General features: G+C 37.4%; 1 protein-coding gene across 2 annotated transcripts in view; it reads left to right on the forward strand.

Annotated features, from left to right (window-relative positions):
* Nucleotides 1–25,267, forward strand: part of MOXD1 (monooxygenase DBH like 1) — a 50,415-nt gene that overhangs the window by 12,929 nt on the left and 12,219 nt on the right. For both annotated transcript variants that reach the window (XM_032684467.1, XM_032684466.1), the window contains exons 3-7: nt 676–840; nt 1,198–1,281; nt 19,275–19,454; nt 21,709–21,811; nt 24,881–25,047. In XM_032684467.1, coding sequence (XP_032540358.1) covers nt 676–840; nt 1,198–1,281; nt 19,275–19,454; nt 21,709–21,811; nt 24,881–25,047 — 699 coding nt within the window. The remainder of the gene's footprint in view (nt 1–675; nt 841–1,197; nt 1,282–19,274; nt 19,455–21,708; nt 21,812–24,880; nt 25,048–25,267) is intronic.

Consider the following 25,267-nt stretch of genomic DNA (forward strand, 5'->3'; position numbering starts at 1 on the left):
CAAACCACAGCTGTATAAACCACCAGTTTTCCAGGCAGTCAATGGATCTCTGTTTTTCACACCTGCTCCAAATTCTGAGCATAATTTAACATTCTGGGACACTTCAGGATTTAGTAGAGCACTTTGGCTCAAGGGTGATTATTGCAACCTGAGAATAGTTTGCAGAGAACTGATCTGTGCAGTGACTCTAGAATGATTTTTAAGATGTAAATCTGTCCTGTAATTGAGTGTCTATCTTCCCTAGTATGTAAAGACAGCATTTCACTGAAGGTATTCACATCTTCACAGATCTGAGCCTGGAAAAAATTTGGCAGGGAATCTCATTGCTGGCCAAATAAGTAATATCTCTAGAAAAATATTTATCATGCATTTAGTTGGATACCTCTTTGTGAATCTGTTCTGCCATTTGCACATAGGATTTCAATTCACAACATTAGGGAACGAATTTCTCACAGAAAGATTTAACTTCTGTGTATCTCCAGTGAACCCTATACATTATTAATTTTAAAGGCAAAATTGTGTAAGTAGATGACTGCTCCTCTGGTATACATTGTCATTGTTCAAATACAGCTACATCTATGTCACACAATTGTAGGAACTATGTGAACTATGTAAGGAAGATGTTGCTTCTATTCCTTATGGGCTTTTTGTTTGGTTTTGTTTTGTTTTTTTCAGGAGAGCACAGTGCGGGTAATCTGGGCCTACCACCACAAAGACATGGGAGAAGTGGGTCAAAATTACCATGGATCTAATCGTGGCACAAAGAGTCTACGTTTGCTAAATCCTGAGAAAGAAGTCTTATCTGCCTCTCTGCCGTACTTTGACTTGACAAACAAAGACGTAAGTTACTCCATGTTTTGAGTTTATGTGGAGATGGGAATAAAGTGGTAGCCAAAGCTTTGGGCTTACACAACAGGTTGTGTGACTTCTATACATAGATTAAATATAAGGAAGAAATTCTCCACTATGAGGTTGATGTAACAGGTTGCTCAGAGAAGCTGTGCATGTCTCATCCCTGCAAGTGTTCAAAGTCAGGCTGGATGGGACTTTGAGCAACCTGGTTTAGTGGAAGGTGTCCCTGCCCATGGTGAGGGGATTGACATAGGGTGGGATAGATGTTCTCTAAGGTCCCTTCCAAGCCAGACCATTCTGTGATTCTATGATAATATTGTGTTCTTGCCCTTTTTATTAAGACAGGTGCCTGTACCAGACAAGGATACAACATATTGGTGCCAAATGTTTAAGATTCCCATACAACATGAAAAGCATCACGTGACAAAGGTGAGTGATTCAGACTGACCAAATTTAGAGGAACTCAGATAATAATTACACTTCAAATAAATTCTTGCACTTTGAAATTTTTTTTACTGCTTACTGGAGAGAAAAATAAGACCTATTCTCTGTTTTCACAAACATGGGTCAAGTGTATGTGTATGTGTGCCCAGGACCTGATTCAGGTGTGCACCGACAACTGCATACACAAGGACAGAGCCCCTTTCTTTCTATTCTTTTCTCTTCTCCTTTGTCCTCTCTCCTTTAAGAAAATGAGGTTGAAAATTATTTCTCTCTGTAAATATTTCTGGCAAAGACTAAGTAAAAAACCATGTTACATCAGGTTCTACTTTTATACAGGAATTTAATGAATTGCTTTTAACAGATAGTAATTTTAGGTTAAAAAATAATTAAATGGTGATGTTTGTTCAAATAAAGGGCCAGGTTCTTATTTGATTCCAGTCACCTCTCTTGCGATGACCATTGTGGAGTTATGCCATGTTATGTCACATAAGCAAAGACACCGTTATCTTCAGCCAAATATTATGAAAAAAGAGGTGGGTGTTGTAGTTTATTTAAAAATTAGTGAAAATATGTGTGTAAACATTCACACAAGACTCAGAAGAATCCTAGGTGATTTTAAAACCCGCATGCATAAACATGTTTTCATATAACACATTTTCTAACTTTTCTTCCAGTTTGAAATTGAAAGCTTAGGAGTGCTGAGCAAAAGATAGTGCTCACAATTCTTCCCAAGAGCAATGTACTGAAGACCTCACAAAAGAACAACTTCTTACTGTTCTAAAAGTCATAAAATAGCACAGTGATATAGTTCTGGCCCTCAGTATTATTTTTCTTTAAACTCTTTAAGTGCTTTAAGTATACAAATCTATTCCATTTTTTTATTATTGTCAGTCATATTTCTCCAATGCTCTCAGTAAGACTGAAACTTTAACTCAGACAACATATGATCTCCAGTGTAGGTCTGATAAATACCTATAATGATTCTGAAATTTTGGGGATTTCTGCACTTATCAGAATGAACAATTGCAAGGCCCAAATTTCTGCTTTCAGGCACTTGATCTTTAATCACATTTGAAATTTATAACAGATACTTTCACAGATCTTTATGAAAAGAAGACTTTACTTGTATTATGGTGTATATGTCAAGATTCCTAATTTTCTGCTTTCAAGTGAGAGTTTTAAGTGGTAGGATTAGAATTCAAGCTTTCCATGTTAAATTTGGTGGAAGGTGTAGATACACACTGTTCTGCTAAAAGGTTCTCTGGAATATATTTTCTAAATGTTTTGCCTGACTGCACATACAGTTGCTCAGTTTTTAAAAAATTGTGATTGGTTGAAGCTAAAACAAGATTTTAGCTCAGAAATACACTGACTAATTTTTCAGAATACTTTTTTTTTTTTTTATTTTTACAATGTATAAAGAATATTAAAATTTTAGAGATAGTATTTTCAGAAAAGCATTTTTTTTAAATAAAATTGAAAATTAGAGTATAATCCTTAGTGATTTTCCATCTTCAAAAAAACAAGAAAATTTCATGTTACTGCTTTAAAAATGTTTAGAGAGAGAAAAACTAATACAGAAAGAAAGTAGAACTATGTAGGAACACTTCCCTAACCTTTCTTTTCAGGGCCACAACTTATATTTTCATATAGTGACTTTTTTTAGATGACACATAGAGGGTTGCTGTGGAATTGTATCTATGTGCTCTCGCAAACTGATTAAACATTTCCTAAAGCCTACTGATACACAAAGGATGGGGCTTATGGCTACTCAGGAAGACATTAGCTATGCAAACAAAGATTGAATGTCACAAAGGGGAGGACAGATGAACTATTTGACCTGATCAAACTGTCTGTGTTTGTTAAATACTTTTGTAGATGTTGATTCTTGATTCATTCTGTAACACAGTTTTCACACAAATCTACACATCTCATTTTTACAGACAGAAAAAAAAAGGTTTAGAAATGGTACAAATTTGTCTCTGGTATGATTTATTCTACTTCAGTAGTGTACATGTAAACTGACTTTTGCCATTTCTGTCCTCTTGTATGATTTTGTGGAGCACTGAAGTGCACAGCTCAGTGCTTGTTGGACAACCTGTGCCACCAAAAATGTGTGCTTAGCTGTGCTGATATGTAAATCTGCTGATAATCTGGAGTCTCAAGTGGGTGCAACAGCCACAATAGGAATTTTTTTTTTCATATGTTCAGCTCTTCTCTGTCATTCTTTCCTTCTTGAAAATTGCTCTGAGCATTTTATAGTAAAGTGGTTTTTTTAAAAAAAAATCAGTTTCATCAGGAAAGCATGATGTTTTAATGAAGGAAACTGAAAAAAATCAGACCTGTCATTAAAGGTAGAGGACAAGACTTTTAATCGTTTCTGGTTAACAAATGCCAGGTTCTGATTCAGATTCTGAATGTAAAAGGATTATTTAATTTCTATTGACTGCATTGTTTTTAAAAAGAGTGACTATATGCTCTTAACCAGAATATATTTAAGGTATTTTCAAATATATTTCGTAGATACAGTCTGGTGGTGCAACAGATGGGTGACTGATAACACCTGGACTTAGGCTTCATCTACTCTAGAGTTTTAGTTTCTTCTGTTAGCACAAGATGAAGAAATAACTAGCATAAGAGATCTCAAATTTAGTCAAAAGTAAATTATGTAGGATCTTAGGTCTTTTCTTTCTCTTTACATAATAGTCATGTTGCTTTCCGGGAATCCCAGGCAATGGGAAAGAGCATATTTTCATATCAATCAAGGATGCACCATGACATGTAAATCGTGAAAGAGATAAGACTATAATCTTGTGTTTGTCTCGTAGGTAGAATAAGGACATGAATAAGTGATTCAGTAATTTCTCCTTGTGCTGCATTTACCAATGGAGAACAGAGCTTCACTGCAGTAAGGGGGCACCCAGCCAGGGTTAGGACTTCTCTGTCAAATCTTCCTTTGCTTCACATCTCTTGCAACTTTTTCCCTAGGGAAGAGATTGTGTCTTCCTACATGTCCCTACAAAGCCTTCCATTACAAAATCTTTCGTAATGCCTCCAGGAACTTCTGGAGAGATAACTCATAATAACATTATGTCTGCTAAGAAATAAAACAGAATAAGAAATTTCTCAATAGCTGGGCATAACAGTGATAATAATTACCCAGATCACAACCAAAACCAGGCACTGAGCTGGTTTTGTGACTAATGGTGTACATCACTCCTCAGTTCAAGCGGCCTACCCGGCTGAATTGTGGCTGTTTGAAAATTTGTTAAACTTCTACAGATTTTCCCTCCCGTGTGTTTTCTGATCACAGAACCAATTACAAGGGAAATAGGTAAATTTTGAAAACAATAATATGCAAAACAGATGAAAGGACTTCGTTGGAGGTAATAGCAGGCAACTGTCTTTCTTCAAAACACCTATTTGCAGGATGGCTCTGCAGTGGTCCTGGAGTGGTGGACCTTGGTTGCTATTCACACGGGAGAGCACATGGCTGCCTGCCTGCAAGCTCCTCCTGCAGCGATGTGTGCATTGGCCTGTTTTGCTGCTTTGAGCTTCAGGCTGTGGTATGTGCCTCAGGCTTACTACCCAAGGGATTTTTACTTTTCTCACATACCGAAATTAGCCGAGAGCCTTCTCAGAAGTAGCTTTCTTAGAAAAAAGCATTCCATTTCTTGGCCCAGGCTTTCCAGAGATGGGTTTAAGACTATGTCTTGCTAAGATTTTTGCAGTTCTCTGTAAATATAATTATTCTGACTGGTCCTGAATGCACCTCTTAATCGCATCCCTAAAAGAAAGTTCTCTGGTTTCACTGATTGCACCTTGGGAAGGACCTCCGCTCCAGCAGGACCTGTCAGAGGGAGGGAAAGAGAGACCCACTGGTAGAACAGACACAGAGGCATGTCCATGCACCCACCTTTACTTGAAAACGCTATGCTGAGGACAGCTCCTTGGCTGTGGAGAACCCACACAGGCAGAGACACTGAACGCCAGGGTTGGGAGAGGGGCTGGCAGAGACAGCTAACCCTGGGGAGCGCACCCTGAAAAGGGGAGTCTCTGCAGCACCCTCCCTCTTGTAAATTACCTGTTTTTAAAGTCTCTTTCTTATTACTTTTTCAGGTAAAAAAAAAAAAGTTATTCAGTGACAGCACACTGGAAAACTTCCAAAATCCTCTCATGTTCGTACTGTTGGGATGTCTGATTTTCATGATTTTCAGTGTGTGTGGATAAGTGTGTGCTGACACGTCTCTTTCTATTTTGATAGGCTGTAAGTCTATTTGCTGACAATTGGGCTTTTCTGTCTATTTGCTCAATTTATTTTTTGCTCATTGTGAGGTGGCATCATGCAGGTATTTACCATTAACAAGAAAGAGAAAATTTGTTTTACATCGATGAGAAATAATTCTCAGTGTTCCAGTAAATACTGGTTTTGCTTTATGTTCAGAACTTGTTATTACTGCTTTTTCTACTCATGTTTCTATAGATACAGCTCTTCTTTATTACTGTCTTTAGCTTAGGTTTCAATACTCCATGTCTTTTATTACTTAATGTAATTGTGCTGCTTATTAAAATAACTGCATCTGCTAAAGATTCATTACCCTGGCTTCACATTAACCACAGGTCTCCCATGTGCTGGAGTATTTTTTCCACTGCAATTAAGAAACTTTAAGATAGCGTTTCCTGTATTGTCTCTAGATTTTCTGTGAATCCTCTAGACCTGTGGTCTCCCACTCCACCTGACAAATTATTTAATTCTGTGTGTAAACCGAAAATTTACAGCATATACTAGTGAAGGAATAGTATGTTTATCCTACATGCCAGACATGCCATCATGAATTTGTGAGAAGCTTTTCGGCTTCAGTGCATAGCAAGTCTGAGCTAGTTTCAACATTGTAAATTTTCTCTCTGTGTTTTCTTAATTCCTTTGAAATACACTGTGTTTTCCTTAGAAAAAGTAGTTCCCCAGGCTTCATTAGTAATAATCCTGTAGTGAAAAATATGTCAAATATTGAATTTCACTTTAAGAGTAGGAAAAATAATTTATGTATAATAAAAACTATAATTGGATAGCAGGGTCACTTAGCTGTATCTACATGTCCTTTTTCTAAGAATTGCTCATTTTCTTTCCATCTCAAACTTTCTAGGTTTTTTTCAAAACTAGTATAGTCAGAGAAATACCAGCAAAAAGGCTGCGATGTGGCCATGCTCACAAGCATAAAATACTTCTGATTCTGTAAGAGAGCTTTTTTAATGGGATGTCCACTTTTAGAGGACCTTTGGGATTGGAAAGGAGGATGGTAGGTTGCTTTTTGTAAGGTCTTAAACATTTGGATTTTTATAGAAAGTAGTCCTTCTATATGCATTATTTGAACCAGCTTATGAAAATGGAATAAGCAGGTTTAGCACTGCTGAAACGGGGAATAAACCCCATCCTAGGGATGAGGCTATGTGGTCAAAATTCAATATCTCTTAAGTAAAGCTCATGAATACTCAGGAAACATATTAAAGACAGTCAATTTTCAGCCATGGAGATGTGCTTCCTCTTATCTAACTTGACTTATCCAAGGGTCTGAGCCAGCTGCTTAATTGACCTTTATAGTGACAAAATTAGCTGTGTATCATCCTGAGAAGGTGTCTGAAATGTACGAGCTCAGGCACCCCCTGCATGGTTCAATCTCTCTCTCTCTCCATTGACGGATGAGGGAACCCAGACAACCAGTCTGTGCTAGACAACTAACTCTCAGATGAATGAATCAGGAAGACATACCCCACCAGAAAGGTCAAGGGAGAGAAGAGATTATGTTAGAAGCAAATATTGCAAAATAATACTTTTTTTAAAAAAATTTGCTTTTGGGAAAAATGGACTTTTCTTAGCCACAACCCTATGTGATTTTTTTTGGCACTAAACTTATGATGTGACTAGTGAAACAGGCTAAGCATACAATCAGAAAAAACTTAATTATTTAGCATTAGCTGAGAAGCATTACATAGGGCATATTTTTATATAAGCACCAAAGTTTTCCACTACTGATCTCCTTAGAAGATGGAGCCTCTTTTCAATTAAAGAAAGGCCTGTATTATAACACACCAGCAGCTGCTAGTTAATCTTCATGTTCTGTTTCGGGGCAAACTCTGATAAGGAAGTAAAAACTCCAAAAAACTTGTTGCCAAGGGTGACTTTGCTTTTTGACAGTGGAATGCTTTAGTAATACCAAAGACCTCAGTGTGAAAACACAAAGGGACTCCAGTTTAAGAGACTGATTGATTGGAAGCCAGAAGGCAAGCTTGTATCTTGCCGTACCTAAATGAGGGCACTGATTTTTAACTTGAGTGATACCAGACAGTAACTGCTTGTTACTCTCCGGCTTGAACTTTCGCATTTTGCTAAATGTGATAACTCTAGCAAATTGCACTATGCAGCCTGACATAATATAATGTTCTATATTTCCCCATACGTTCCCCTACAAGGCAATTGCAGCCTCAGTAAACTAGATTGGCAACCAAACAATCATCTTAGGTTGCAAAGCTTGTAAGCTATCTGCCCTTTGATCTGGAGGGCTGGCTCTTCAGTGCAAGCCTGAATTGGCCCATTAGGTTTAGCAGTGCTAAAGATTCATGTAACCAAACAGGCTGGATGGAAATTAAAAGTTTCCCAAGCACTGTCTCAGGAAATAACAGAAATACATTATTCTCTCATATTCTACTAAATTATTTCATATGTAAAACTGTTTGAGATAGTATTGCTTTCTGTGATCAAAGATTAAATTACACATGACCACAGATTTTACTATCACACCAAACAATATTTCTTACAGAATATATTCTTATTTTGTGGTAATCTTCTTTCATTTCACTTGTATGTGTTAGTGATAAGAATGCTTATGTTATGCAGTTATTTCTGCATTATTTATTCCATACTTGGTATGCAAAAATAACCTACTCATTTTTTTTTTATCAGCAAAGCTGAACATCTAGTTAATTTAGCCAATTTTCTTTTAATTTTTACTTTTTAAATAAAAACATCTATCCATAAAGGCAATGTATTTACTATGCCAGCATGTGGTTGGAAACTATGAGTGCTATGTGATTTTCTGGTTAAATAAAAATCAGAAGGTGTGTCATTTCTAATTACATTCAGGATTTAATGGCAGGAGCTTTAACTTAAGATGTGATCAAAGGTGAGAATGGAAAAGAGAAATAAACTCTTTTAGTGAAGATGTCTGAGTTTCACCTCCCAATTCTGAGATGATATGTAGTGTGATCTTCAGGAGAGGATTCTTAATGATTACCCCATTTTGTCTTGTGCTACGTCTTTATTTTTTCTTCCTCATCCTTAGCTTTGTTTTAGTGTAAGCCTGTGACTTCTTGTCTGAAAAGATAAGAAAATTGTATCTAGAAATTGTCTGCAACCAAACAATCAACACTTCTTATCACAGCAGGCAATAAAATACTTTAGAGTAGGATTGGGCCTAAGATCAGCAATTATGAAGCATATTTTGTGCCAGTATCAGAATAACAGGCTCATAGGTAGTAACATCTGTCTTGATGGGGGTTGTGTGGATGGATCACACAACAAATCTAACTTGGTCCTACTAGCATCTTGGCATTGCTTCTTAAGATCAACTTTCTAATTCAGACAAATCACACAGTAGCAGCATCTTAAGGAAATTTTCTATAGGGCTGATATAATTGCCCTATATATGATGTTATGATACCCCCTCCATCTCTGCTTCCCATTGCAGTGCACAGTAGTCACAGCTATGTCTAGAGCATAGATTCATTGACTTCTCTTTAGTAACAGCAGGAAAATAGACAGACAATGGTCAGACAATGCTATTGTGTTGTGTCCACACATAGCATACTGCATTGGGTTTGCACAGCCAGGTTTTGATAGCAGGGCGGCTACAGGGGTGGGTTCTGTGAAAAGCTGCTAAAAGCTTCCTCTATGCCCAGCATAGCCAATGCCAGGCATCTCCAAGACAGACTTGCAGCTGGCTAAGACTGAGCCAATCAGGAATGATGGTAACATGTCTGTGATAACATATTTAATAAGAGAAAAAAAATTATTGCATGGAAATAATTGTGGCCAGTGAAGTGAGGAGTGAGAATATGTGAGGAACAACTCTGGAGACACCAAGGTCAGTGGAGAAGGAGGGGGAGGAGTTGCTCTGGGCACTGGAGCTGAGATTATCTTACAGCCTGTGGTGAAGACCATGGTGAAGCAGCTGTGCCCTTGCAGCCCATGGAGGACCATGGGGATGCAGAGATCCACCTGCAGCCTGTGGAGGAGACCCACGCCAGAGCAGGTGGATGCCCAAAAGAGGGCTGTGGATGCATGGGAAACCTGTGCTGGAGCAGGCACCTGGCAGGGAACTGCAGACCCATGGAGAGAGAAGCCCACACTGGAGCAGGTTTTTTTGGTAGGACTTGTGGCCCTGTGGGAGACCCACACTGGAGAAGCCTCTGCCTGAAGGACTGCACCCCGTGGAAGAGTGACCCGAGTTGCAGCAGTTCATGGAGAACTGTTGCCCATGGGATGGACACCTGTTGGACAACTTGGCAGAGGACTATCTCCCATGGGAGGGACCCCACGGTGGAACAGAAGGAGGACTCTTCTCCCTCAGCAGTGGCAGAAACAAGTTATGATGAACTGACCACAATCCCCACTTCTCATGTCCCTGTGCCACTGGTGAGAGGGAGGAGGTAGAGCTTGGGAAGGAGTGAGGGATGTTGGAAAGGTGTTTTTAAGATTTATTTTACTTCTCATTATCTTGATCTGATTTTGTCAGGAATAAATTCAGTTAACATCCTGAAGCTGAACCTGTTTTACCCATGATAGTATTCAGTGAGTGATCTTTCCCGGTCCTTATCTCAGCTCATGAGTTTTCACCATATTTTCTCTCCCCTATTGACTTGTGGAGGGGAGTGATTGAGTGGCTTTGGTGTGTGCCTGGCATCCAGCCAGGGTCAACCCACTACACATATATGACATCAAAATCCATACACATGACAAATGAACCACTGCTAGATGGTGAATAGTTTCTCATTACACCAAGACTGATGTTATACCTGCATGGAAATAATTTACGTCTTGTATCTAACTGAAATGCACAAAAAATCCACCCAAACACAAAACACCTAATCCTGAGAAAAAAATAAGTATCTAAGCAAATTATTATAAACTACAATTTAATGATCTTCATTCTCCTTTTTCAATCCCCTCACTTTCATTGCTATGGCTTAAGTTGCTTGAACTGAAGCTGTGTCTTTCTGTTTTGTGAAGTGCCAATCACAGATTCGGTTTCTAGAGAATTGCTATGGTATAATTTTAATATAGACTTTAAAAAAAAAATGTAATCTGAAAATAGCCCATGTTGTGTGATTTCATGCTTGTGTTGAGGGGTGTTAAATCCTACAGAAGGGTACCAGGACCTGACTTTACACGAGAAAATTTGGAAATAATAGTGTTAATATGAGCATTACTTAACTGCTCTTATTTTGTAAGCTATCTTTAGAGGGTTATGAGCAATAGTCCTTAGAGCTGTTCTTCTGACACAGGAGGCTATGCCATGTCAAAATCATAAGCCCTGTGCTTATTTAATCCCATCCTTTCCCTTCAGCAAACTATAGGTGCCAGGGTGTGCAGGTTGGTGACTCTTCTAGAGGCTCAGTATTCAAATGCTTAAGGTCTTTCTCACATTTGTTCACTTTTGGTCGTCCTTCACAGAAGTCAGCATGTCCTTTTCAGAAAATGTGTTTCCTAATAGTATACTTCTGTGTGTGTAAAACAAGAAAGAGACCGGTTGTAAATTCTCTCATGCTCTGTCTTTGGGCAAAGCTGTGCATTCACTCCCAAGCAGGAGGAGGAAAAGTGCAATGTTATTTAACTACGTGATTGAATGACAATGTTTTGCAGTTGTACAATAGAATTAAAACCTTCTCCATTGCTGTCTCAAAAAATAGGTAGACATTGCTGTGCATGAATGGTGATTTCAGCATTTCACAAAGGGAGTACCTTCACTGACTTTATTATTTATACTATTCAAATTGTGTGTTCCTCTTAAATATATATAAACTCATTATAGAGTACCCGTTTTGGCTTTAGATCTGAAACGTATTTGGTTTCATATTACTTTATTATGATATTGTTTTCACGGGTAAGTAATGATGCTGATGATTAATTGACGATTAATTGACAAATAATTCTGCTTGGAGTGTGTCAACTGTGCTGAGAAACTATGGTCATACTGAATACCGCAGCCACTCTGCCAGTGCTGCTGCTGCTGCTTAGGAGTGCAATGAGTGTATTGCCAGGAAGTGTAATTAAATGAAACATGTTTTTTCTTGACTTGAACTTTTTATGAGATTGTTCCTCAGGGTTATACTTTTTAACTGTTACTAAATGCGTTATCTTAGATCTTCAGACGTACGTCAGGCAGAAACAATGTTTTATGGGTATTTTTTTAAGCTATACTTCTTTTGGATGTAGTCTAAATTACTGTATGTCTTTAAAGTCTGGAACTCCTTGTGAGTGGCATAGTTCCAGGTGATTAAATAGGAATAAGAACTTAAGAATGGACTTCATGGCAGAGAGAACAAGAAGTCCCAAACCCATCTCTAGTTCTCATTTTTAAATGTTTGGGATTATTGTTTATTGTGGTTTTTTATTCCTCTTTCCTAATTAAAATATTTAAGGTATTCTGCACACTGACCTGCAAAATTCTGGATGTAGAGTGTAATCATTAGAAATACTATGTGGGAATAGACAGATTTGTGTAAATTTAGATAAATGACCTCCTCTTCCAGCTAGCAGCACATCAACAGTTACCTTTTACCTGAAAGTACGTATTCTTTTCCAATAAATATTCTGCAGCTTTAAACAGAGGTACGTTAACTACTTTTTTATGCCATATACTAATAAAACTTAAATAAGAGCCTTCACTGAACAATGCAGTTACTGAGTAAAAAAATCATTTCTTTACACCAAGAACAGGAAATATCTGCTTTGAATAAAGTTTCCTATTTACGTGGTAAGGACCTTTCCTCCACAGTGATGTTAGGATTTTTGTTCTGCATTTTAAAGTGTACTCAAAACCAGTTAAATGGAAATACCAGTAATATAGCTTAAATCAACCAATCAATCAATCAATTAAGTTAGCACTGTTATTTCAATTTAGGATTATGTCTGGTATTTGAATCTCACTTTGGAAAAAAACCCAACCCAAATACATTAAGTACAAATCATACAAATTTCTATACCTTAAGTTGCGTGGAAGTCTTGGTCTGGAAAATTTCTATCCTCCAAGGAAACCTTATCTAATCACATGACAAGATTAACATTGGGGATGTCGCTGTTGCCTGCACCTTTTTCTCATCTACATCTCTTTTTTTTTTTAAATACAAAAATCAAAAGCTGTCACTAACTACACAGGTTATATTTTCCTCCAGCTGAAGGATGTGAAAAAAATGTATGAAAAAAATTTGAGTGAACACTTTTACCTTTGAAGGACAATTCACATCAAGCAGTGATGCTTCCTGATATACATCGGTTGTACATCATCTCAGATGACCATGAATCAACAAGAAGCAGTGGCTTTACTCTGCCTCCTAACTCAACAAAATATACACCTTTCTAAGTAAGGGGCATGGCATAAACTCAAAAGCGCTTGGAACAGAGAGGGATTTAAAGGGATTTGTCAGTAGTGATGACTGAATTTAAGACCTGGATTGTACAGGGAGGAAAACAGAAACGGGCACTTAGCTGTGTACATGCAAATGATACTGCTGATCTCAGGAAACATTACAGCAGTTAGTCCATGCTAGACTGCAGCCAGTTGAGCATTGGAACTGTCTCCTTCAGCTCTGTCTATTCTGTGGTATTAATTTAATGCTTTCTGACAGACAGGGTAGGATGGAGGCATGGAGAGGGTGGTCTCTGCTGACCCTGGAATGCCTTAACTCTGGGCTGAAAGTCTCCAGCAGATTAGTGTCCCAGACGTGACACTGGTGTAGACAGGATTTTCTACTGACATGAGCTAGTTGTGGGGTTGTTAGGGTTAAAACTCTGTTCTGCCCTGGAGTCATGGACTTAAACATCTACCCCAGCTGAGAGGCATGTTTCCAGCTCTTGAGATTTTGCTCAGCACATTTCTGGGTTGTGTGCAAGTGTTAGGCAGCAAATGGCTGGTGGTTTTCTTTCAGAAAATTTATAAGAAAATAAAACCATATTACTGAGGCGTTTTTTTCTGGAATACATGGAGGGGTTTTTTGCTGAAAAAGACCCAACTTTATAAAGCCAACTAAGTATTTGCTTTTCTGAAGAGAAATCTAAAACCTCAAAAGAGATGTTTTAGATAAATATTTGATCATTTCACAATTACACTTCTGAAAAAAATCAGAAAAAATCTTGATGAATCCTAATAAGAAGAAATTGTGTCAACCTTTGAAGAAATTTTCCAAGTCAGATAATTTTTCAATACATGCGCACGGTACAGATTTACAGCAGTACAATGACCAAAGTAATCAGTAAGAATATAATAGTTCTTCCTGAGGAGGAGTATAGAAAGCCTATAACTTCGTTTTCTGCTGCAAAAATTCTCTCAACTAAATTCAGCCAGTATTCAGTTTCACAGCCATCACTTTTTGGTCTGAGTTAATCAGAGACATGGAAAGGTCATACATATAAATGAACCAACCACAGGCTAGAAACTCTTCTAGATGCAACAGTAGCAGGACAAAAATCCAGCAAATTTTTAGTGTCCATTTTGAGACAAACTAATTGCATTTTCTTCCCTGTGTCACCACTGACTACTTAAATGAGGTGTGATGTAAGGCTGTGGCCTTATTCAGAGTCATTTATATGGCAATATGCAATCCCACAATGTCTTTAAAATATAAGATTAAGTTGAAGCCACATTTTTGAGCCAGAAAAAAAAATCATACTTTTCATTGACATTTCAGTGTAGAATCATCACTTCAAAAAGATCAAAAACCTGTTGTCATTTTCATATCTAAAAATAAATTCAGGTGGGGTTTTTTTCTGACATTCAGTGGGCTATATTTTCTAAATAGGGACACTATGGTGAGACTATGGATATATTTTGCTAACTTTCATCGTCTGCACAAACAGGCATGAAGAACAAACCACAACTGTTAACATCAGAGAAAATAGAGCAAATAAAAAAAGAGAAAACCAGGAATAAGCAAGAAAGACTTCCAGGTTTCTGGAGATATTTTTTTCCTTTTAGGAAATCTAACTTCTTGGACCACTTGAGGTCTTTTAATTTTCATCCTGTTTAATACATAACACATTAGTATCTTGACCCTGCTTTTCATCACCTTGAGATGCAAGCCACTGTTATATTAAAATTTTTATTTTTTATTTTTTTTTAAGGAAAAAAACCCAGAAACAACATACGACAGGTTCAGTTTGTGTAATAGGTAAAGGGATAATAGGATAAAAGGAATAATAGATAAGGAATAATAGTAACCACGGTGGTGTTGGATCAAGGGTTGGACTTGATGATCTTGGAGGTCTTTTCCAACCTGGTTGATTCTGTGATTGATTCTATGAAATAGAGAAGAGAGGAAGAAAAATTGAAGATGAGTAACTTGGCCCTGGCAGATATAAACGTTCTCTTTGTTCATGTGATACCAGCCTGTTGACTAGAATAGGGCTTCTGTTAAAATAACAGGTAGACAGCACACATCTTATCTGGTTTAACATTATAATGACTTGAAAATTTTTTAATTTATAGTTTTTGAAAGTCAGTGTTTTCAGAAGTGTTAAGAGATTCAGTACCATGAAAGGAGCTCTGTAAAACTTCTCAACCTGTCCAATGAGCCCAGGTCATGTCAACCAAGCACCATAACTGAAACCTCTACTTTTGGTTGCAGAAGGTAGTATCTTCATTTACATTTGAATATGGTGTATTTTAAATACCTCCTTCTTTGAAAGCTCTGATTTGAAGTGGTGCAGGATTATAGTACCTCTATTATGTTTTGCCTCTGTTAGTGGGAGTCAGATAGGTTCACATATGTGAGTGTGCTCAGATAAAAAGACCTTTTTCCCAAGCTTTCAAAAAAAGACACAGGAAGATGCAGAAAGCAAGTCATCATGAATAATTAACCATGAGCTTCTTACCACAGGTTTCATGAAAAACAGGAGAGATTGTGTCTTGTTGCATGCACTTATGTTTTGCAATCCCAAACATGTTGGGCATTTTAATGTAGCATGAATATGGGGCTTTTGTTCTCCATGCCTCTGGCAGTTAGGAAATGTCAAGCAGAAAATGCATTTTGCCTGCAGGGGAAGAAGTCACCAAGGTGCCCGATGGTGCAGTATCTCTGCAGGCTTATTCACAACATGGCAAAGAGATGAACCCTGACAGCTGGGTCTTCCTTGCATGTCAACAACAGGGAAAACACCACAGAGGAGCCTCAAAGAATGAGGTAAAATGGGGAAAATAGGTAGTTACATGCAAATTCCTTTTTAGTCTCCTTTCAGCTTTTTTCTTGGTTGCCTTGGCTAACAAGAGGTGGATAGGAATTCACAAGGACAAGAGAAGGAACTACATTTCAAAGTCAGGTTTCTTCATAATTATTGAAAATGAAAGGTGGATTCCCATTTTCACTGCAACCATCTAAACTACTCAATCACTGATTATCTAATTACTTGGCTGAAAATGTTATTTGAGAGTCTCTTGTTGTAAGAGGGCAGAGCAAACAAGGCTATGTATGAATAAAAATCCAAATAAAAATTAACTGTTCACTTAAATCTTCAGAGTTTAATGACTATTATGTAACATACCTATTTTTATCACTATTTTTCTGTTTTCACTCCTTTGCCCTAATGTGCCATATCAAATTTTTATCTTTTCGCAGGTATTCTAAAAGTTGCACAAATTGTAACTGCAAATTGTGTTGTCATTCACTGAGGCTGCAAGTGCTCTGGAAATCAGGCCACCCTGATCTAGATATTTAATTGTAGATACCTGCTTTAGCAACTGATTTTACACCTGGGACTACTTATGTGCACTTCTAAACACAAGTGATTTTCTGAATTTGGCCCCCAATTTGACAAACGTCATTGTTGTTCATCATTATTTGTAAGGCTGGCCAGAGAACAAGAATTTTGTTTATTTGAGAAAAAAATGACGTTTTGGAATTTCTTTTCAGCTTGAAGCAAAGTAATCTGTACAGATGCTCTTTGTGGAAAGTGAGAGAGGAAGTGTGAGGCAACCTAAATAACCAACTTATTCTATGAGCCAAAATAACAAATAGCTGTGTAAAGAGGCAGCACTCACCTGGGATGTAGAATGGCACATTTAAATCCCTAGTCCAGTTAATCAGTACAATAGAGTATGAAATCATAGTTTTTAGGTTTTTTTCTCTGCTGAAGTTATTCTAGTAAATAAGTACAGTTAGCTATTCATCGGATCAGAGAAGGGGAGCTCAATGTACCTAAGGGGTCTGGTCCTCTTTCTTCTCTCATTTCAATGAGAAATAATGATGTGAGCCTTAGGGAGCTGGCCATTAAAATGTCTCCATACATTTCTGAATAATTCATGATTAATGAGATTTTCCTATATTTTTTGATAGAATTTTGACCACTCCTAACATTTTCTTTTTAAAAACTTGTTTAACAACAGAAAGACCTCTTCAACTGAGTTGTAATAAAAACGTGTAAAAAGTATAACTTCACTGCTGCTCTTCATGACTTATTTCTGCATCTGAACAATATAAGTTATCCTACAAGATGCAATAGAAGTATGTTTAAGGTTTTATTTTGTTTTAGCTTCCTTTTTCTTTTCTTCACTTAAGAAAGCTGAACAAAACTGTTTTTTGAAGTGCTGTTATTATTTAGGTAACTGACACTGAAAAACGATGACAGGATGTGAGTTTCTAATTTTGGTGATATCCCATTGTTTTGAGAGGAAGCTGGTTTTGAAGTAGTGATTGTAAGCACAGCATGCACTGGAATCTTGTAGCAGCAGGCAGAACTGTCACATGTTGGGACAAAAGTACTCCTTTTTCTTGGTAGATACAGGGATAATATTCCCATAACCATTTCTTTTACTAACCTCTACATTATGTGGAACTTCAGAATTCTTGACATATATCCTGCTATTTAATGTATAAGCTGCCATGTTAAAAGGGCATTTTTCTTCTGTAGCATTTGGATAAATATGCAGGTATATGATGGGGCAGAGGGAAGAAACAACATCAAGCTGAAATGGATTTCTGAATCTTTGTCATTCGGTCTGATATATTTGGAACTGAATTCTTATTTAATGGGAAAACTGACTCTTATCTCCTTCAAAAATACCTTTTACTTCCATAGTTCAGTAATTCATGATGATAGGAGGATTATTGAGAACAATGAACAGTTCAGATGATCTCCTATGAAGTATTTCAATCTTGCCTCCAGAACAAAACTGTGGGGCATCCAATTAAATTGGCATCCTTCCATTAATTTCTAAGCCCAGTGAAGTGGGTTGTGCACTTCTTGGATGGACATGCAGGTACTCAGCATCATTTGGACTTGGTACTTTGTGGATTCATACCTACAAGGCTGGTCTTGATACACACAGGCTCTGGCTGCTTCTTATCGCACTTCCTCTTTTGTAATTGATTTAGTTTTTTGAATGAAATGCAGAGAGATAAATTGTATTGACAATATTTTAATAATGTAATAAACTGTTCCTACTTACTCTGTTCTGGTCCTCTGGTAGCACATGAATGTGCTTACAAAATAAAATGGATGTAAATTCACAATGTATATACATTCTTTTCCTGTTTAAAATAACCTTCTCTATCCTGATGCTTTAGGTGACCCTGCCTTGGCAGGGGGTTGGACTAGATGACCTCCAAAGGTCCCTTCCTACTGCAACTATTCAATGATTCATTGGTTCAGTGATATTGAGGCAATACTGCAGGCACCCTGTGTCTTAAAAGTTGCATTGCCAAAGCTTGACTTTTCTTGTAAAAATATTAATCTTTATTCAGCTTGAAGGTAAATATGATAGAATGTGATGAAATCTTTGAAAGCAAAGGCAAGGGAAAAATCCTTTCATTTTAATACTGTCCTCTATTTGCTGATATTTTGTGGAATATGATCTTTCTGAAAAGCAAAATAATTTTTTTCAAAAGTATTCATGTTTACCCCAGGGACATAATCTCTGACAGAGATGATTTAACATCATCCATCCAAATAGAGGGTGAACACTTATACGGAAATTAAATAATTTCAGCCTACCCTGAAGTTTGGTGATTTAATTGTACTAGGGGCACTTGGGCAACACTGAGAGCCCTCCAGCTCATCACTGCTGTAAACAGGCTGAAATACCCAACCTCTCAAGAATGACTTCATGTTAATAAAGTCTTTACAAATGAGCAGATTTTAAAATAATTCTGATTTCCCATAGATGTCAAAAAAATTGTAAAGTCCATTTTGAGCTGCTGAAGAATGTGGGGTATACCTCTAGGCTCACCCTAGATACACAGAATCTACGGGCAGCCATAATTTGAAATACTACAAAAGAGGCAGAAACAGGGGTGAAAAGCTCTGACTCGTTCAGACACCAAGCTGGTTCAGACTTTTAGCTGGTTTATATCCCCTTCATGCTGGAATGTTGCTAAGCAAGATTGGCCAGGGAAAAAGACAAGTGACAGTGCAAGACTGGGATGGGAGAAGAGAGAACAAGAAAGGTGGTAACAGAGGTTTTGTCAAGATGCAGAATTTATTTCTGTTCCCCACTTAATACATTGCCAAAATGAAATTTTTGGCTACTTCATTTCTTGAATTTGCAGAGTGCTGAAAGTCCATCTCAACATAACTACAATATAATATCAAGTCTTCTCTTTTAAGATAAATGTATTGCATAATTTTTATATCTGTCTTCATACCTGCATTAAAATAGTCACATTGAGATATGTGTTCTTTTTTTTTTTTTTCCTTTTCATTTTAACCTTGACAGGTTGAGCCATTGATCCAGAAAGGCCATGAGAATCTGGTGCACCATATCCTGCTTTACCAGTGCAACAGCAATTTGAATGACAGTGTGCTGGACTATGGGCATGAATGTTACCACCCTAACATGCCAGACTCTTTTCTCACATGTGAGACAGTCGTTTTTGCCTGGGCCATTGGAGGAGAGGTAGGATGTCTAGCATGGTTCATCAATGGGGCTTTACGAGGGGGTGTATCATAATGAAGTTTCTTCCTAGTATAATAGAGATTACTTAATCTGTCTGTTTTTAAGGATACACAATCACAATCCCTAAATGCCTCATCAGTAAGTCCTCAACCTCTTTTTGGCCTTTTAAGTATACAATGCAGTGGTGATCCTGAGTGACAAGCCAAAAGTAATTAAAATAGTATAGATGCCGTAGGGGAGCTTTGGAGCATGGAAATCTATCACTGTATCAGCTTGTCCTATCGGGTATGAAAATACACTGCCTCCAGCAATGACCAGCTACCTGTGGAGAATAACAGAAAGGAAAGCAGTGTCTGTAGGTGACTTTGTAAAAGACACAGATACAGGACTTTCCAAATAGATTTAATTAGTTATGTGCCTCACCAGGACCTGGTTTCACTGTTGCTCCATTCAGGCATATAATTTTGAAGTTTCCTACGCAGCCCCAGAAGACATCATTTCAGTGTAGGAGAGACCTTGTGTCAGTGCTGAGCCAGCACAAGGACCACTTTGCTCATGGCAAAGGGGGCATATCTACAGAAAATACAGGCTCTGATTGCCATGTTCACCTCAGGCTGTGTTTTCAGCTTATTTCATATGTCAATTTAGGCTCCAGTTAATGCTTTCAGCTGACATAATGCACCATTACTGCCAAAAGAATTCGACCTCTTTACCCCCATGATTCACTGTGTGCCCACACAAATGATGGTGTAGGCACAGAGAGGCACTGGGGTGATGATAGTTTCTGAAGCCTTCATTTGCCAGCCTGCAGTCCAAAACCATCTGCGAGTGCTGCAGTGCGAGGAAGTCAGAGCTCTTACGTGGACTCATCAAAAGAAATTTAATCCACTATGAGCATTATCCCTGACATATGCTTTGAGCATTTTTGCCACCAGCTATGCTCTGACCTAGTATTTGTACTTTCGAGTATCTTAATCTAAGTGAAATTAAAAACTCATATAAATAAGTTATCATTTAACAAGCACTATGGAGGCTTTTGCAAGGATGATCCCGATGTTAAAGATCGGTAGAGAGGAATCTGACAGATCTGGGGTACATTCAGGTTTAACCTAGTACCCACTTCATTAACTTCAGTTTACCCTTACATCGAATGAAGGTGATAATATTTTTTACTATATATTACAATTAATTCATTAATGTCCATCAAGCATCAAAAAGTTGGAATCTCAAATTGCACATTTCAGAAAGTTTGAATCAAGTTACATATTAAAATATTAACTATATACTGCAAAATGTTGCAGATTAATTCCTATTACAGTGAGTTTGGTAAATGAGTTCATTTAGGAGATACTGGCATTTGGGTTTGATTCAGGAGTGAGCTTCTGAAGTAAATCTCCCAGTTATTCCCGCTCAGCAAGCTCTTTTTATCATCGTGAGTGGTTTGAGAATTTTCACAATCCCCTTTGGAATGAAGTTAAACTGAATGTGCAGGGGTGAACCCAGCACCTTCTAGAAAAAAATGAGGTTCAGTGCATGGGGCCTGACCAGAGCTTGTCCAAAGGAGCATCATTTGGGGGCAGTGCGTCCAGCACAAGTTGTTGCAAGGTACAGAAACTACTTCTTTTGCAATATTGACTTGCTAATGTAAATGCAGCCATGGAGATCATCTTTATTGTTCAAATAATTTTACTTAGAATACAGTGATTTGTGCAGGAAAAACAAGTTAATTACATGCAACCTCAGTGTTCCCTGGAAATTGCTGCTCATAGAAACTGGGAACATTTAAAATGTTGATTCACTTTTTCATAAGGGTTTTATTGTCAGGCTAAGTGTTTGATGATGCAATGTTTATACACTTAAAATGAAATTTTCCTTTTCTTCTCAAACAATAAATACAGAATAAATAATCATAAGATCACAGGATAATGCAGATTGGAAGGCACCTCAGGAAGTCTCTAGTCCAGCCTCCTACTCAAAGCAGTGAGGTCAGGCTTGTTTACTCAGAGCTTTGTCCTCTAGCTATCGTGGGATCTACTATTTTATACTGACAGAATTATTTAGTGTACTAAGCATATAATAACTATATTATATCAAATTGTCATGTTCACAAAACTGTAAAAGAAGTTACCTTTGTAAATTTTATCATTAATATGATCATATAATTGCAAAAAGAAGTCACTGTATTTATAAAGAGAAATTAACTCTTAACTGTGGCAAAACCACCTGAACTCTGTATGCGTGCATTGATTTCCAGGGCTTCACCTACCCTCCACATGTTGGCTTATCCATTGGTACAGCATCTGACCCTCTGTTCGTTCTTATGGAGGTGCATTATGACAATCCATCATACACAGAAGGTTTGTAGCCTCACACTCTTTAAAACATGCAACATTGGAAAATGTACCAGGCACAAGTGCTCATCATTGCATTGTGTGGTGAACAGAGCAAATACAAAGCCACGGCTTACTTTTTCCTGATCAGTAGTCCCTGATTCACAGTGTTTTTCTCACTGCTCTCAAAAGTTTAAGCCAAAGTCAGTGAGAGATTCAGGTATACAAGAAATTGGGGACCAGGTGAATAAATCTCCTTTTATCACTACATTCTTCTTGTTATCTCTCTCTCCGTTTGCTGGGAAATCCAATCAGAATGAAAACAAGCAGTATAGCACTCCAACTATGAGGCAGCAACACAGGGAATGATCCTTTTATTAATTTTTTATAGCATTTTTAAAAAAAAATCTACCTGAACTGTGGGCAGTTTTTGAAGTTGAAGTACGGACTCAGATTGCTAGACCATTCACTGGGTAAAAGCAGTTCGTCTTATAAGATAAACTTTAAATTTATAACAGTGTTTTTTAAATGTTCCTCCTGAAAGAATATTTTATTTAGAAGAAGTAAAAGGAAGAAACCAATGAACTTCAGAAAATCAGGGGAACTTTGAAGCTGTCTTTGGGAAAGATATTTTTTGTTCTGAAGAAGTTTGTTAAGAAGTTTGTACCTGAGAATATTCTGGTGATTTTTATACATGAACTGAGTAAAATCCGATACAGCATAGTGTACTGGCCTTTCTTTACACCCCTGTGTTTTAAAATAAAATCCACTATGTGGGTTATGGTGTTCTGTCTTACTGTCATTTCCCCTCTTCATGTTGTTCTACATTAACTATCTTTATTTATTTATTTATTTAGTGACAGACTCTGTCCTTTTAGCATACACATTTGCATGGGTTACAATAAACTTTGTTTGCATCCTTGATATCGTATGCTTTTCCATCAAATGTTACCTGCAAGCCTGAGAAGTCGCATGCGGAAAAACTGTGTCTGATTTGGTTGTGTCCCTAAATTTATCATTTTGTTTTAATTGACTGTGCTGTATGACAGCATTGGTTTAGTTCAGGTGGCACATACAAAAGCTGGAAATCAATAATGTTTTGTTTCCTTTTCAAGCAATATGGACAATTGCAGGGACACTCCCAGGTGAACACAGGATCTCACTGAAGACCTGGAAAAGTTCAGACAGTGTAGGCAGGGAAGGGTACCTGTAATCCAGGTCCTACATCTCCTCCTCCCTGGCAAAATACACAGTATAAAATTGTGCCAGGACTGTGAGAGCGTACACCTGACTGCTCTATCTGCTTCACATGGGGACAAAAGAGTTCTCCTGACACAACACCTAACTCGCCACTGGGTGACCTTCAGTTTTATATTCTGTCATCTGTGTTTCCAGTCTGGGTCTCATGGTGAAAGGCTGCACTGTTTCCCTCACTTTGTGGCCTGGGGTAACGTTTTCCTGAGTGACTCAGATTGGCAGTCACTGTTGGCTCCCAGTCAGGAGCAGTTCAAACATTTTTAATTTAACGTGGATGTTTCTGATTTTGTAGTCCTTAACTTCACTTTTCATTTGAAAGATGACCTCTTTTCAGATTGTTTATCAGAAACTCTGACAGAGCATAAAAGTGTCTGACATTTAGATGTTAGCAACCAGTTTGAGGGGGAAATTCCACAAAGGAAAAATCCAAATTGATGAGATTTTATGGATAGCTCCAGAAAGGGAGTGATTTTGGATTCCCAGATGCTAAAGTTGTGATGTTGTGGGATAGGATATATCACCATAAATGTCACGATTCATATATTGCAGAATGGTTGATTACCATTTTTAATTGGCTATACATAGTTCATATTCTTTGTTCCTTAATAATTATATACAGTACTCCATCTTAGATATTTTAGTGACTGGGTAACAATCCCTGCTTTGTCCCTCTGCTATTTGCTTATCTTAAAATAGACTGCTAATATCATATTGGTGTAAAATTTGGCTTCAGGCACTGCTATGTCTGTTATGTTTTTTAGAAGACTAATATAGGTCACTAGGAAGCCTCTTACCTTCTCTGAGATACTTGATACCCTTTTGCATTTTTAATTTTCAAATTTGAAATTATTTCAATGATTATTCATAAATACAAAGAAAAAGTGACCTACCAGAGTGTAGCAGTTGTGCGAATACAAATTAATCTTTTTTGTGTGTATCTCGATTAATACGAATGACTAAAAATTATAAGCATGTAGATGATGAACGTAATATAATTATTAATAGTTACACAAACAAACACATATGGCTAAACATATGTAGGTGAACAAAATAGATTATATCTTTTTGACTATTAAAAACATCCTCTTTACAGCAGGCTTTGGTTCTTTAAACCAATTTTTGAAATCAAGAGAAGTTCTTGAGACAGTGCAGCATTAAAATACTCTGTAATTCTCTTGTATGCTTCACTCATGGTACTGGTATTATGTACAGGTTTGGGATTCAGTAAGCAAATGTTCATGTTTAGTTGATACTCTCTTAATTTGAGAGATTGTAAAAGGGGTATATTTTGTCATTTGAGGTATGCTGTAATGTAACAGGCAATCCTAAGCAAAGGAAAAATATAATTAATGCTAGGACTCCAGGCAAAGAAATAGATAAAATTCATAAGCAGAAGATAATTTTTAAGACAATAAAACACAAAAGTTTTAAGCTTTGCTTTAAATATTTAATATGAAAATCATACACGGAACCTTTTGCGGTCTGATTATTTCCTTGTATTGCTTCTTCTGCCTGTGATTTATCTTCTTTTCCCTGAAATCCGTATTAGATATCTCAGTGGAAGGGACAGGAGGGCTACAGGGAGTACATATTTTTCCTTCACATCTAAACACCAAAGAGAACAAGATACTGTGCTTAAAAACTGTCCTGTGGACTGTCCCTATTTATTATGTCCTGAATACAGTTTGAACTCATTTCCAGGTTATTGAGGTTGATTTCTCAATTTTCATGTGAAAAACTTAGGACATAGCATGAAAAATGTGAAACAATTTGGTTTTGGTTTTTTTGTGTTTGAAATACAGATTTATAGCCATGGCTCACTGTGTTCTTTTGTTGCAGGCTTGATAGATAACTCTGGTCTGAGGCTAATTTATACTCCAGTTTTAAGGAAATATGATGCTGGAGTTATTGAAGCTGGTCTTTGGGTCAGCCTCTTCCACAATATCCCACCAGGCATGCCCGAATTTGTGTCAGAGGGTCACTGCACGCTGGAATGTCTGGAAGAGGTATGACCCCTGCCTAAATCCATTGGTTTTCATTCATAGAAATAGTTTTAGAGTCACTTTAACTTCTTTGGAAGATTGATGTGAGCAAAGGCATCTGGTAGTACGTGTTGCCATCCAAAATGCTGAGTCTTTTTGAAATGGGTCTTTAGACTGCTCAGTATTCAAGCTGCTTTACTTACATGAGTAATATTGGATGACACAGTGCTTACAATGTTTTAAT

This window comes from Chiroxiphia lanceolata, chromosome 3 (assembly GCF_009829145.1).
Source record: "Chiroxiphia lanceolata isolate bChiLan1 chromosome 3, bChiLan1.pri, whole genome shotgun sequence".
Classification (NCBI taxonomy): Eukaryota; Metazoa; Chordata; class Aves; order Passeriformes; family Pipridae; genus Chiroxiphia; species Chiroxiphia lanceolata.